Source organism: Corythoichthys intestinalis, chromosome 5, assembly GCF_030265065.1.
Source record: "Corythoichthys intestinalis isolate RoL2023-P3 chromosome 5, ASM3026506v1, whole genome shotgun sequence".
Lineage (NCBI taxonomy): Eukaryota > Metazoa > Chordata > Actinopteri > Syngnathiformes > Syngnathidae > Corythoichthys > Corythoichthys intestinalis.
In genome coordinates, this window is record NC_080399.1 from 59627401 (window position 1) to 59644198 (window position 16798).

The 16798-nt window shown below is 38.3% G+C and overlaps 1 protein-coding gene across 2 annotated transcripts in view; it reads right to left on the reverse strand.

Annotated features, from left to right (window-relative positions):
- Positions 1-6817, reverse strand: part of pard6a (par-6 family cell polarity regulator alpha) — a 31343-nt gene extending 24526 nt beyond the window's left edge. Inside the window, exon 1 of one of the 2 annotated variants that reach the window (XM_057837349.1) lies at positions 6514-6817. In XM_057837349.1, coding sequence (XP_057693332.1) covers positions 6514-6627 — 114 coding nt within the window. In that variant the 5' untranslated portion in view covers positions 6628-6817. The remainder of the gene's footprint in view (positions 1-6513) is intronic. The other variant, XM_057837348.1, reaches the window with a different exon arrangement.
- Between the last annotated feature and the right edge of the window lie 9981 nt (positions 6818-16798).

Genomic DNA, 16798 nt, shown 5'->3' on the forward strand with positions numbered 1-16798 from the left:
TTCCTGCTTGGAACGATTTGGCTAAGGTTTTATATTTATATTTTAGTAAGCGCATCATGGGATTTTTAGGTCACTTTTTTTTTTTTCATAAAGGTGCCATTTGGACACTAACAGAGGGGACATTTTGTGCTGGTGTACAGCATCATTGGTGTGATGTTATCGCAGAAGAGTGGCGACATACAGAAAACCTTTATTATTTTTTAAAAATGTATTTTTATTCATTTATTTTTCAAAAATATTTCTCTCGTTACTATTTTGTTTTCATTGTAATTTTTTACAATTAAATAATAAATGTATTTTTAAATAATAATTATTTCATTTATTTATTTATTTTAAATTAAATATCATATTTTAATTTAATAACAACATACGATTAAAGCAGTACTTCTCTAATAGGGGGGCGCCCCAGGGGGGCGCAGAGCGATGCTGGGGGTGGCGCATGTCACCTTGGGGAACCATACTAGAATAAAGTGTAACTGCACATCCACTCAGTTGGTGGCAGTGCCGCTCTCATTTTTAGCGTGCGCGCAGTATTTTTTAACCAAACAAGAGCACACAGTAAAGAGCACTGGAGATATGAAAAGCTAATACAAGGATATGACGAAGCGTATGCCACATTTGGCCTTTGGCTTTGACTTTTAGTACAGTGGGAGTAACCAACGAGCACTGCCAGCATCATATAAGGTGGCATACCAAGTTACTCAGTGCAAAATAACCCCACACCATAGCAAAGGAGCGGCTACTGCCTGAAGCAAAAAAACCCCCCCCAAAAAACTGTCCCTCTATCCAATTACACTGTAGTTTTTGTTCTAATAATTTTTGTTTTTTCGGTCTAATTGTTTGGCATATTGCCCTCATGATTTAATGTTGCTAATCAATTTGAATTTATTATTATTTATTTATTTTAATTAAATTAATTTTTTCCCCCTGTATCAAATGGTCAAAAAATGTATCTTGAGTGTATTTTTATAGTATGGATGTGTGTGTTTTTTATTTATTTATTATTATTATTTTTACACATTATTGCAAGTTGATATTACTTTTTTCTTGAATATTAAAAAGAACACAATTTTATGCAGAGGTGTTCTTATAATAATAAGAATTTTATATACAAATAATACTACAGTATATTTACTGTGGCGGCAGAGAGTTGGGGGGCGCGGAATGTTTTTCTCTGCCTGGCGGGGGCATAACAGAAAATAACTGAGAAGCACTGGATTAAAGGTAGTTTATACAGGACAGCAAAATCATGCCAATTCTTTTTGAATTGTTTTCTTCCTATATTAGTTATTCTATAGGCTGAATTTGAACAAAAAACACTGGTGACATTGAAAAAATTCCATAACAACCTTTTACCAGAAGTAGTAAATTACATTTAAAAAATAGAATTTAGAAGCCTGTACCCTTGAATCTATAATAGACGGAAGTTGATAATACACAAAAAAGTAAGATGAATGAGTATTTGTCCAACTTTTAGTGAAAATACAGCGTACTTTACACTTCAGACAGAAATGGCACCCTATTAAAAAAAGACCCTTTTGCATCCATGGTATTCAGTGTTTGCGCTATACAAAGCTGATTTAGACAAACCATATTGTGTGGATTCTCACTAAAGAGGAAAGACTTTTGTTTACTTTGTGTATAGTGTATTTGAGTGGAGCCACGGTTATCTCTTAAATTTTTTTTTTAAATCATCAGACACAATACTAAAGTGAATTTCAAATCAAATTCCAGTTTCTAAAAACGTAGGAAATAAATAAACAACATATTGTATTACTATTCTAGAAGTGACCTATTAGGGGTGTGACAGTATATCGAAACTCCCAACATGTTACCAAAATCTTCCATTAGAATAGTGTCTACGTTAGCTCACTTGACATTTTGACTGGATTGGACATCAAGCTCCGTCAATGGCAGCGAAACCAGAGCATTCACAGCAATAGCGTACCGCACAAATGCTATTTTCAGACCGTACGTAGCCATCTTAACCAGGAAGTGGGTCAATATAGACATGCCCTCGCATACAATTAATGTTATTACTGCTTGTTTTCTGCCGGTAATTTTTCAAAATTGAACATGCCGAGTAAACACTGTTGCTATGGAACTTGTAGAAACGACTCCTGACATTACGACATATGAAGGATGTTTTCTTCATACGTTTCCCGAAGCCAAAAACTCAGAGGAAAAAATGTGTAGAATGGATCAACATGTGCGGAAGTCAATAGGCCAGTTTAACGCCAGCAAGGTGAAGCTACCACTGGATCAGGTCGGGCCTTTTCCCCATCTTTTTCGGCCCTCGACACTCAAGCCATCTCTTTAACTGAACATTTGTATGTTCTTCTACATCTTTACCAGTGAATTTGGCACCGGGGATAGCATTTCCGGACAGAATTGGTAGGTTTAGCTCAGTAAACATCTCGTTCGTACACTATTTCCATAAATTTACTAGTAGGGACAAACAGGAGGTTGACGTGCCTAGCAACAGTTGCTAACATCATGAATATTAATGAGCAAAAGTCTTTTGTGGGCATTTACAGGTCACTTCCTGATCATTTTAGGGCATTTACAGCTTACATTTTGTTGAGTTTAAGTCACTTCCAGTTCATTTGGCAACATTATTGAGTGACATCATTTTCACTAATCCATAATCAACAGGAAGTGACCTGTAAATGCCCCAATATCAACAGGAAGTGACCCATAAATGCTCCAAAAGGGAAAGGAAGGGACTGAATATCAAAAGGTAAAGATGTGAAATGCCCCAAAGTCAGTGGCGGAATGTAAAAAAGTAAAAGTACATTACTGTACTAAAGTACACTTGTGTGTAGCTGTACTTTATTTGAGTACAATATGAAGTGGTCTTTTTTACTTTTACTTTACTAAAAAAACTTTATGTTAACTTTTTACTCCACTACTTTTCAAATTGTCACCTGTGTTACACGTTACTTTTGTTTTTCTTTTTTTCTCATTGTTGTGCATTGATAGTTTCATTCTCATGCCTCCTGCGCAATCGATAAGCCCCGTGCAACTATCCCGAAATTGAACACTTGAGGCAGCAACACGAGTACAAGCAAGATTAGGTAGGTGAACAAGACATTGGTCGATGAAAACCACCACACTCTTGTACAGTATGCACCTGATAGTTGCATGGAATCCGCCATTAAGCTAGGTTTGGGAGTTTTTGACCTTGTTAAGGTTCTACTTACAGTGCAGTCAACAATATGCTTGTTTGTTTTCCATTCTACACAGTTTTAAATAACACTGAGTAGTCAATGAATTTTCTTTTTTTTTTTTTTTTTAATATTGACTCCCTCTCTGTATTTGTGTGTATATCTATCTGTCTCTCTGTCACGTTTGGTCTCAACATTGGTAGGGATGGTATAACAGCATAACCTGCATGTACACTTTTTGCTGGGGACGGGACATTAATAAGACCAAACAGATTGGGTGAACGGGGGTCAAGGCTACATTTCCTACCAATATGAACCTAAATAATTGATAGGCTAAATGATCAATGCAAAATAAATCTGTATGGACCTATACTAACTTTTAAGTTTATTGGTTTAGTTGATACAAAGTTCGATTCAAACCTTTCTTTTCAAAAACTACTAAAGAAAGATTTTTGAAAACTTCCAGAATAAATGTATGGATTTTATTAGCAAATTCAAAATTGCAGTATTTGAACATAAATTACATTAACACACAATGAATACAAACTTGTTAATACAGTAATCTTTCAACTAGTGCTGCACCGATTAATCAATTAACTCGAGTATTCGATTAGAAAAAAATATTCAAATTAAATTTTGCTGCCTTGAGTATTCATTTAATTAAAGTGGCATTATAATGGTTTGTTTTGAAAGTGTTTGCCTTTAGTTTTATTGATTTGGGTGGATACACAGCCCTCTAGTCTGCCTCATTTCACATGGCTGAATCCAGCTGCTCCCTGTTAAGACGACCATAAGCTAAGTTTTTGTTTAAGCTAATGTTTTTTTTCCTATTTAATGCATTTGTAATTTAATTTAAAAGTATATCTAGAAGTTTTTTTGTGGGAATACAGTTTGAAGTATTTTATAAGAGCATTGTAAAAAAAAGTCGGCATTTTATAGCATTTAAACTAGCGGACTTTTGCTATGTAAGTTAGCCAATTGTTCTTTTGTTTTACATGTATATCCTCATGTATTTATTTTTTTATACCGTTTGAGGCTCAGGTGGTGTATTTTAATTTTCTATGTTCCTTATCTGATTACTCGATTATTCGAACTAACTAGTTCATCGATTAATCAGCTACTAAAATAATCGTTAGCTGCAGGCCTACTTTCAACTATCCAAGACAAAAAAAAAACAACAACATTCGTCTTAAGACAATCCCATCCCATGACATCATTGTCATAAAAAATAAATTAAATATAACTGAAAAAGCAATTCAATTAACGTTACCAGTACAAACCACATAATGGAAGACACTTCTCTCTAAACAGCTTCCTACTCGGGTTTTGCAGGTTAGCAAATTCACACAGTTTAATGTTATGCTAACGCTGAAGCAGGTCGGACTTTCTGTAGGAATATTAGTGGTGTGTTCCCCGCCTCCACAACAATGACGTCGTTTTACATTTTTCACAGTGGCTGCTGCTGGCCGGAAAAAAAAAAAAAAATCTCTCCTCTTCAAAAGGGGAGGAGGCGGCACGTTGTCGACATGTTGTCTGTGTCGGCGCTGTGTGCATGTATGTGTGTGTGGGTCAAGTCATCAGCCAATCAAATGTGTGTTTAAGGGGGAAAAATGGACCAGCACATTTAACATGTAAAAATGTAGGTTTGAACACAATGAAAATAATTCACGTTATAATGGCAGGGTCAATTCTATTCTTACAACATATGGGAAGACAATCTAAATTACCTATATAACCAGGGGTGCACATATTATTTTTGCCCAGGTTCTCAGAGGAGGACCTGGAGATGTGACTTGGTCCTCATTGAGTTTGAGAGCCGACCCGCCTGATGCGATAAAATTATGACAAGCTTTACTTAGAGCCAATTAACTTTAATTAATTAAATTAACAATTAATGCTTGATTAACATCAACTGGCACAACAAAATTGCCATTACTTTGAAGTGAAATGTAAAGAAATAAACATAAAAGCACCAATTCAAAATAAAGGGCATTATGCGGTTCCCACATTAACTACAAGCCTTTGTAAAAGTGGGATGTCCTCCTCATAAGACCTCATTGAACGTGCATGTTTAGCTTTGTAAAATGCGAGCAAAAACACATTTGTCAGTGCATGTCGCTGTTCTTCATTACCTTTATTCCGCCACTTGTCCAAAGGGCGAGTGGGGTCCTGTCTGACATCGATAGTTTGCTTAATTGCCACATGCTCTCAGTTTTTTTTTTCTCGTGCTTTTCAAAGTTTGGATGGCTGAAATTCTTTGACCCTACATAAAATGCGCTGCTCTTATCAGCGACATTGGGATTCTCACGGCACATTTTGTACCGCATTTGCGTGCGAGCATCATTTGCTTCTAGCCATGGTACCTCCTACAGCCACTTTTCAGCAAAAGTCCTTTTTTTCGGTAGCTCCGGTGACGTCTCTGTCGTCTGTCTGTCTTTTGACGGGGGTGGGGGAACACGGAAATAATTACTCAGTGGGGCCTGCCTCTTCGACATTTTGAGAAGTGATTTTCTCGTGTCCGCCGCAAATACAGTGGTCAGCCATCGGTACGCAAAAGCATATGGAAGCCGTTGAGGGCCAGCGCGTTTGTCTACGTCCAGTACGCATGCACGCATGCGGACCTCTTTTGTGCACCCCTGTATATAACTATTATACTGTATAATGCAAATAAGGTTGCTTAAAAGTTGGTGGTGACAATTTGAGCATCCTGAATAGTTGGTAGTGTTATGTCTCTACTGTCCCTATGCAAACCTACGCCCTGTCTGTCTGTCTGTCTATATCTCTACTTATATAATATTTTGCATTGGGAAAAATACTTTTTTTTTTTTTTTTTGTAAAGTAAATTTTAAAGCAAGTACACTGTACTTTTACTTAAGTAATTTATGTACCTGTATTTTTACTTTTACTTAAATTAAAAATAAATAAATAAATAATAATAATAATAAAAAAAAAAAAAAAAAATAAAAAATAAAAAAATTGAGTACTTCATCAACCACTGCCCAAAATGAAAACATTGCCTGGCATTGGCTGCCACTGACGGCCATAGACGTCCAATCCATTTGGCCTGGGAGGGTGGCGGACGTCTACTAGTAATAAACTCATTCCAATTCACAGCAGATAAAAAAAATATATGAAACGGATTGAATGAAGACATTGCCTGTTAGAATGCGGAACGTGGTTCAACGATATCAAAATACTCCCAATACACCGGCTTCAAGCAGGAAAACAACAACAACCGTTGTATCCGTTTTACGAGCAGCATGTTTTCTGATGGACAACATAAAGACAAGCAATCGTCTACATCGCATCTATTGCTTCCACCCAGCATAATTTGCTGACCACTCACTTTACTTTTGACCTCCACCACGCTGTCCATGGATTTGAACGACGTCTGATGATGCTGTCGTAACATTCTCGGCTCGGCTTGGATGTCCAACTGCGACACTGCGGCTAAAATCATTCGGCAAAATGACAATTCTTGTTTTCCTTGTCCTCTCCACTCAAAGCAGTTTCATCACCGATGGCGAAATTCACTTAACATGACGGCTTCGTTTTGTCGGACGCTAACATGCGAAAATCCATTGCTGTAGAGACAGGTGGGATGTTGAAAATTTAGAGTACAGCATGCGATGCGGAGCGGAGAGACGAGACGAGCCACCTCCAATCGTAAAAGGCTGGGGCGGGGCGAGATGAAGATGACAGCAAACGTTCAAAAGAATGGCTTGTCAAGCCATTGCTATTCAGAAAATTTCCTACAGTACACCTGTGTGCATATGCGTGAGTGAGAGAGAGCGCAAGAAGGAGAGACGGCGCACAGTTTTCGATATTTACACATTATTTATTTGTTTGAATCAACACGATCTGTAATATTTACAGCTAAAACCTGTAGTTTCCTCTCATTTATTCTTGTGTATAGCGTCATATTTGCCTATGTATGCGTGCAGGTTGTCCCAGATTTAGCAGTACCAACCCACAATGGCATGTTTCTGCGTCAAGGTGTTCCAAGTTGAAGAACAGGTTGTTAGCTATGCAAGATGTCTTCATTCAACCCAGAAACTATTCATAGTTTCAGTTCCACCAACCAGTTCATAAACTGGTTCAAAGGTCGTAGGAATTCATTGAATAGGTACGTCCTGCAAACTCATTCTCAGGAATTTTGTTCTCAATAAATGAAATATGTTCAAATATAAGAGCTGAAAACTTGTGCACAGACTGAGAATAATTTAGTGCAGAATTGTTGCATGAAAAGGTTAACGCAGTAATGTGAAGTAAGGTTGGCCAACCATGTTTTTGAAAAATATCAATGGCTAAACAGTTATAAGCATATTTTCGTTATTTTTTTTAACGCAACCCTTCCAGATTCTTTGTTTAACCCATAGCAACGCCCTTGACAACAATAATGCTTTTCTTCGGCAATCTTCGAAAATTACCTCACACCTAAAAGTGCGAGGGAAGTCCGCCATAGAACAGTATTGTTTGTTGCATTGCTTCTCGGTAAGATGCCATGGCGGTGTGTAGCGATGTTTTGTTCTCACTCAAACGAAAAGTTGTATGAGTGGCCAAAGGATAGCAGGGCACGTAAATGGACATCTTTCGTTCGCACGAAGTGAATGAATTTCACGCCATCATCGAGTAGGGTTCTCTGCTGCAAACACTTCGAAGATGCCTGCTTCCTTAACCGGTCTGCTTATGATCAAGAATTTGCCAAAAACGTAAGTGTGATTTTTGGATAGATGACTGATGACGTTGTCAAAGCAGAGCTGCCAACTGTTGTGGATTGAACAGTATAAGCTAGCGACGTTAGCCGAAAGTTAACTCGTGGCAATCCCCGATCGTAGTTGTTGTTGCGTTCGCTAGGTTAAGCGTGTTTAAATTGTGGGCCATCTACGATCTTGTCCGAAAGGGTTTATCCACTGTCAATTGGGAAAGGGGTGTGAATGTGCATATAACCGGGTCGGCGTCGTGGTAATTCACGGTCATGTTGCAGTAAGAGACACACACCGCCGGTGAGTTTGTGCACATTTATTTTGTATTTGTATTATGTATTTCCACCTTTATGCTTCAAGCATTGCATTGCATTTGTACGGTTCGGGATTTCTTTCACAGTGATTGCTTGATAGCCTTCTAGTTTGTGTCGCGAGAGCCACTGACAGGTGACAATTTAGCATGTTGGCACTGAGTCAATCTCGCCGCGAATCAGCGAGTGGCTTAAGTCATGCAGTGAATCATGGGAAATGTAGTCTCGGAACAACACTGAAGTGGTGCTTTGTAATCTGTTTGCTTGTGTGAAAAAACTACATTTCCTCACGCCATTAGACGCCACTTCCTGCCGAGAGCTGTGCCGAGCTGTGTTCTTACTGTTAGCTCCATGTGTTAAGAAACAAAGTGGTCAGCGCGTCGTGTGTTCGATACCTTTGTAAAAAAAATGCTCATAATAAGACACTATGCACGATCCGTTTAAGAGACGCTGGAGTAGTAGGAGGCGAGGAGGAGATCAGCGATAAGCAAAACTTCACGGTCAAATGTGGCGGCAGTCAGCTATTATTTTGTTTTCTTATTGTTGCCACAATAAAGTGGAGAAAGCCATCAACGACTCATCTCCTTCTTTCCCCCCAACGTTTTTATATTATTATTTATATGCACGAGAGCTGCTGGATCTGCCAAAATGAATATAAAGTCTGATTATTATTTTTTTAAACAATGTCATCAGATAGACAAAAACATAATATTATGTGAAAATGCCTGCATCTTCAAATCATGAAAATAATAACAGTCTATATTTTACCAATCTTGTAATCTCGATGGGTCTTGTATCCATTCCATGTCAGGTAGTCTAGGCATATTGTTTGCATCCTGATTAGCGTCTGGCTAATACAAGTGAGGTCCAACATAAAATTCCAAGCTCCTCTTCTTCCTCCAACTCTTCAAAAACTTGGATCTCCTCCCTTGCGCTCGATCTATCGCTTATATCGCTGTTTGAATCATTGTTTGAAGGGCTTTGTAAGGCGGCCGTATGTATGGAGCTGCCATCGCTGTTCTCGGTGTGACGTATCACTTCCGGGTTCGTCCCCTTTCACGCTCGAACTTCGGAAACGCGATTATTTTGTCAAATATACAACATATAAATTATTGTTTCATGCTTTATTTGTTGGACAATGTTTAATTACTTTAATTGTGACCCTATTTGGCATGTTATGAAATTACTTCACATTACTGCTTTAATTTGTGCCGGATCCTGCCGGATTTTGGCCTCCCTGTGTTCCTTGACTTACACTATCGTTTAAAAGTTTGGGGTTGCTTTGACCCCAAACTTTTGAACCGTAGTATATCATATGGGATTTTTCATTATGTACAATCCGGTTCAAAAGTTTGGGGTCAAAGCGACCCCAAACTTTTGAACTGTAGTGTATTTGGGCAGATCCGACACCTCTCGTGTATAGAAAATAATAATAATATAAAAATAAATATAAAAATGATTTTAAAAATGTATAAAATAAAATAGTAATATGCATAAATTCATTTACAAAACAAATCCCAAGAATTGCATGTTGTTTAAAAAAATTTAACGGCATTTGAAAGAGTCAGAAATTTGTTGATGCACTGAAAAGCTGGACCAACAAATCACACCCCTGAAAAACAAAAACAAAAACAAAAAACAGGCTCAAACGGTATTTCCACATGCCAAAAAGAGAGTTGCATTTAGTGTTTTTTTTTCCAAACAGAAAGATGGTTCAAAACACGTCAGAAAAGCTACAACCGGCAATGAGGGCAGCTGCAGCGATCATGCTAATGGGCTGGACCGGGTGCAGCAGGAGGTTAGCGCCGCAGCAGTTAGCCAGGTTCACAGACATACAGCCAAGCCGGGGCAGAAGGCTGCTACTGTGGCAGCGGCTGGTCAGGTTCAGCGCCACCCGGAGTGGGGGGGCCAGCTACAGCACCAGCAGTCTGCCAGTTGGACCACCAACAGCCGGAGCAACAGGCCAGTACCCTTATGAGAAATTCACGTTTGGGATGCACAATTTGTAAGGCGGTGGGAACTTTGGGGCCAGAGAAGAATGGGGGGATTAAACTCACAAAAGAATGGGTTTGTGTTATTTATTGTAATCTCTGATTTTATTGCCAGTGCCAGCAGGTTGACCACCAACAGCCAGAGCAACAGGCCAGTACCCTTGAGCTACTACTTGCTGACTGTGTACTCTAAGTCCCACCTGTGGTCATGTGGGCAATTGCGCGTGCTGTGCAGACTATAACCTAAATAATTGTAAATTGCTGTCATAACATTTATACCATGGATATTATCTGAAATTGAGGCTTTAAAGTCCCACAGCATGGCAAGTGGGCATTTGTGTGTTGTTTTCAGCACTATTTTCTGCGTATGTTCCAGGACCTGTGCCCATCTCATCCCTGCGCTGTCATTTGTACTTTGCGTTCCGGCACCTTATGATTTACAAATTAAGCACTGACGATAGCAAAAATGTTTCACCTCCCCAAACTACAATATTTTATTAGGTGAGCCTAATTGAAGGACAAGCAGCAAATCCCTAGACTTCTGGCCCACCCCTTCATAGGCGGAGATTGAGGGGGGCCAGTGCACCCCGAATGGCCGAAAATTTTTTGTGGGAACGAAAAGGACTCCCCAGCAGACTGAGCACAAGTGGCTGAGGCACTCCTCTCTATCGTGGTCGCATTACGCATCATAAATAATAGTCCTGCAGAATTAAATCAACGACGGCGGTTTGGTGTGACATTGTTTGGGCTGCATGGGTATTTCGAACAAGAATCTGCATTTGGAATTTATTTGACTATGTTAGATCTGTTAATACTGTTTTTTTTTATTGGCGTGCTAAACAGGAACCATTCACTCGTGCTAGCTTAGTAACTCCGGAGCCCTAAAACGAAGAAATAACTGACAAAATGCATTGCAAGTATGTATTTGAACTCCTGAGAAAATGAATGTTAATATTTGGTAATATTTGGTACAGTAGCATTTGATTGCCATTACATAGGTCAAACCTTTCCTGTAGTTTTTCACCAGGTTTGCACGCACTGCAGGAGGGATCTTGGCCCCCTCTTCACACAGATCTTCTCTAGATCAGTCAGGTTTCTGGGCTGTTGCTGAGAAACAATGACTTTGAGCTACATCAAAAGGTTTTCTATCGAGTTTATGTCTGGAGACTGTCTTGGCCATGCCTGAACCTTGGTATGCGTCTTATGGAGCCACTCCTTGGTTTTCCTGGCTGTGTGCTTCGGGCCATTATCATGTTGGAAAACCCAGCCACGACCCATCTTCAATGCTTTGACTGAGGTAAGAAGGTTGTTCCCCAAAATCTCACAATACAGGGCCCCAGTTATCCTCTCTTTAATACAGTGCACTCGTCCTGTCCCATACACAGAAAAACACCCCCAAAGCATGATGCTACCACCCCCATGCTTCACAGTAGGGATGGTTTTCTTGGGATAGTACTCCTCCATAGACGTCATAATACTTGACAGGCCACGGGAAACGTGTGTTCTAAAGTGTTTTTGCATTGAGGAAAATAATATTGGGAGATGTAGGTTGATGCTACCAGTGTGTTTGTTAACTGTTATTTTCCACATCCTTGTAAAAATACAATTTTGAATGAAAAACTATTTCTTATTTATGCTTTGCAAAAGTTAGTGGAATACAGTGGCCTAATGTCTGTTGTGTTTTACTGTGTGTTGAAGATAAACTGTGACTGTGCCAAAAGCAGTGTTTTTGTACTTTGGTGCTTTTAAGAGCCCTGCCCAAAAAAAAAAAAAAAAAAAGCAACAACAACAAAATAAAATTTTGGTCAGAGAGCTCCGGCTAGAAATTCTAGTCACTTTCACCCTCCTCTGCTTGCAGTATTGAATTCTATAGTTTACACTGTATGAACACACAAAACAATAATGACCTGTTCCATTCTCTATTGAATGTCCCCACTATACTTGACGCAGTGAATCTTTTTAAATTAGGGTGAACTCTCGCTCCAGCCGGCTTTTAGTACGGTCACCAAGGATATGGTGTAATATATTGCAGTTGCCTGAATTTCATCAGTAATGATTGTTGTTGGACTTCATCGTCTTCTTCATCGGTGTCTTCTAATTGTGGTAAAACTGTAGTAGGATGTATTAATGAGGTGGTAGTAATACAAGTTCTGTAACATCGCAATATACATACTAGATATAATATACGAATGTGAACTCATTAAGTCAAAAAATGAAAGCAGTTGGAGTTCGTTGATTTATCTTTTCTTTAATGAAGAGTATCTGTGAAAATTAACAATCACTAGCCAGAGGTGCAGAGGACACAGTGGAATAGTCCCTTTTGTTGATTTGTTCTCTAACTGCTCATTGTTGCATACTGTTCCGTTTGTATAAGTGTCCCAATATATGAATAAATGGTCATTAAAATGAATTAATAACAATAAACAAAAACTAAATAAAAACAAGTACTATGAACAAACATGAACGAAAGTATGGACAGTAGGTCATATGTGATGAAAAACAAGAACTGGTCACATGATTAACAAACATTGTTTCATGTCAAAACACTAGACTCTGGAATGTCATAAAACTTGTCTGACTTTCATTCTCAAGTGACATGGATTCCTCCTACCAACCACACCTGTCATAAAAAGGTACAGTATTTAAAGGTTTTTCCAAGTTACCAAAAGAAAAATAGCCAAATTAGTGCAACGTAGTGTATTTATAAAGGAAGGGGGGAAAATCCATGGCAAAATCATGGTGGTATAATATTACTCAGGTTCAAACAGTAAGTCATGGTTAGCTCTCATACAGTTTTGACAAATGGTGAAACTTTTAAGTGCGTACGACAGGATGAAAAAAAGTCTTAAATAGCAATATTATGTGAATTACAATCATATTTTGAGACAATTCGACTATATAAAACAATTTGGCAAAGCGCAGATGATGAGAAATTAGTTTTTTAATCCCCCGTTTAGCCACGCCCACCATTATAGGGCTCTAGCATCCCCAAAAGGGGGATGATGTCGGCAGGGTTATGGTTTCATCTGATTTAGAATTCAATCCATTGAGGGGGAATTATTCAGAATGAGGAAAATGTGACGAAGAAAACCGCAAAATGTCATTGTTTCAGTCTCTCAACTCCAATATTTTTACAGGATATTCTTTTTATCGAAGTATTTTTCCCCAATTGCTAAATAAATGGTATGGTCATGACAAATAACAGTCTTGTACAAAATGAAATATGAAAGAATAAAAATGCATTTATTCAGTACGGCATGGCAAAATTACTCCATAATGGTCATAACTGTCGACTTCACCTTTACTGTTGCACCTGCCGAACGATATTTTATTCAACCGTAGTTAGTCAGGCTTTTGTCATTTCCCTGCCCCGGCTTCGGAGAATGTAAACAAACCAAGAGGCGTGACAGCTAGCCGACATGCTAACCCGAACCGAGTGATGTTTTAAAGTCTATTCTCGGCTTAATAATAATTTAAAAAAAAAACTAATTAGGGGAGGGCAATTTTATTTTTCAAATGATATTTGTCTTTGATAGAAAATATTTTTTTTGTTTGAAGCAACTTTTTTGGGATTGAATAATTTAGACACAAATCTCCTACCCATAATATGGCCCAAACACAAAAAGGATTGCTTCAGTCAAAGAAAACTTTTTCAATGAAAAATAAATGAAATCACGTTAAAATATTTGACGCAATTAACGCACATGCCCCGCTCAAACAGATTAAAATGACAGTGGCATGTCCATTTGTTACTTGTGTTTTTTCGCCCTCTGCTGGCGCTTGGGTGCAACTGATTTTATGGGTTTCAGCACCATCCATGAGCATTTAGGCTGTATTGGCACCATGGAAAAAGTGCTTAGAAAATAGATTTCGTTCCACTGAAATGGATCTACATGACCGCTGCATTATAATATACATACAATGCTAACTAGTACCAAAAAAAAGTTCTACTCACGGTTTCCAGTCATTTTTTAGTAATTAGCGTTTTTGTGTCGGTGTTTTTTTCCCCCCGTGGCGCAGTGATATTGATACGGCGGAGTCGTATCGTCAGTGTGTGAAGCCATTTTAGGTCACGTGCACCAATAGGAGACGAGGATTGTTGCTATGGGTTTGGAAAACAAACAACATGGCGGCGACCGTGTCAAACTACGACACGAGCGAAGATGAACAAAAGATAAGAAAACCGCATTCGAAATGTAGTCAAAAGGGATGGAAACGATGCTATATGCATCCCTCATCTGTCCATGGGCGAAAAAGGGCAGGAATTTGGCTGAAACGGCATGCAACTTGCTAAGCCTTCGTGGCTACGTCAGACAATGGCTTTCTCTCCAGGCTCCGTCGAAGAATCCTGCTGAAAATGCGTCGACTGGGATTTTTAACGACATTGACTCCAGGTAAGCCACACACACGCCTTTTGTTGTGAATAACTATGGGAGTTGGGGGGCTTCTGGTCAGTTCACATATGAAGTTAAGACTTGCAATGTGAGTTCTGGGCTGTAGCGGTCATTATTATGATGTTAGATTGTTAACTTTGAGCAAAAAGTTTAGATTGACAGATAACATAGGTTTTTCATAGTATTTAGTTTAACTGTAGTTCCAAAAACCTATTTGATAATATTATTCAGGAAAAAATGGCAGAATAGACAAGCCTAGATAATTTGGATTGGAAGATTATGTAAATATGATATGGATGAAACAGTTCACACATGGTTTATGTGTGTGTGCGTGTTTTTCAGAACTGAAACACCCTTCACTGACAGCTACAACTTCTTCTGTGGGACCATCGTCCATTAAAAGATTAGAGTTGACCAGGATCTGCTGCGAATGGACAAGCTTGTGGAAATATGGCTTTATTGGGACCATGGAAAAAGTGCTTAGAAAATGGATTCATTCCACTACGCTGGATCTATGCGTTCAATGCATTTTTTCTAAGCCAATACCCTTCTAACTTAGTCACCAGCCAGAAATGTATCTTGATGTGAATACACAAAAATACAGATTTAGTGTTGCTGTTTTTGCTTGTTTTAAGTGTTATATTAATTCTGGCAACACAAAATCTTTATCAAATGTCATAAACACATCTACCCAACATTTGAAACAAGTATTGGTGCCTTAGTATACACATAGGTGAATTCATGTAAATTAAATGAAATGAAATGAAATCAAATGCAAATGTAGCTAATTTCTTGAAGGAAACACTTCAACATTAATGATTTGCACCCAGCACAATGAAATATATATTGAATTAAGCTAAAGGCTTATGTATCATATATTAAAAATATCACAACCTACTATACAATGAAATATATAAAATAAAAAATGCACACCATGATCATAAATGGCTGAAAATCAACCGAATTGCTACCACACCCTCCTAAATGTGAATCATGGCAAAAATGGAATAAGACAAAAAATTATAGGGTGATCAAAAAATAATGTGCCAAAATCATAAGGTGATACTTAAAAAATAAAAGACATCACAAAAGAAGTGATGGACACGTGTTGAAGATAACTTCCAAGTTTTATTTCATGTTTCACAAGTGCTCAAATGTGAGCACACCCAGCAGCACGGACAAAATCAAGCCACGATGAAAATTCCTCTCCAACTTGTGCATGTCGCAGTTATTGTCTTGATTGCAACTGTTGTTCGATATTTCACATCATCAGTACTTGCTGGACGTGTTGGTATGTTAAAGACAAAGTTCATTATCCATCTTTATGGCACATAACGTATGTTATACACTAAGTGTATGTTCCACCACTTCCAGCAAATATTGATGACATGAAAGATCGAATAACAGACTATATCAATGCGAGAGGGAGGAATTCTCATGTCAACTTGGATGTTGTCCATTCTGCTGGTGATGGCCATATTTGAATACTATGAAAACATGAAATTGAACAGTTACTTCCTACATCTGTCCAAGGTAGTTTTTTTTTTTTTTTTTTTTTAATGTTTTTTGTTTTTGACATGGCATTATGATTTTGGCACAGCCTTTTTTAATCACACTGTATATACACAAAAGGTTGGAATCATTCAAGTATGGTACTGTTGGTACACAACATTTATTTAAACATGGAAGTGTCTCATACTATAAAAATACACATACAAATATTGAAAAACAAATTTAATATATATATATATATAGAAATAAAAAATAGTAAAACTACATGACAACATTACTCCTCAAAATCGCTTTCATCAAAGTCATCAGCCCATCCAAGTGTCTTCTGTTTCTTTGGAAACATTCTCGCATGCTTGGCACCGATATAAATCAGTACAAGAAAGTTTTGCAGACATATAGGAACATCTTCCCGTGTCACAATTGGTTGCCTTTCCACTACAGTTGACTACTTGCAAAACAGTATCAGGGGCAGGATTTTTAGTCATCCATGTCACTGCCTCAATGTCCCACCCATTCCCAATGGGTGAAGGAGCACACATTTTACCTGTCAGACAATGTTTCATAATTGCTGCTTGATAGTTTGCTGTCCTGCAATGTTGGTACAGAGCATCAGTTTTTGGGGGAATAGAATGTTCTGGCAAGATTGACGAGGCCATACAGAAAGATCTGCATTTGGCATCATTTTTGGCATATAACTGGCCAAACAGGTGGCACACG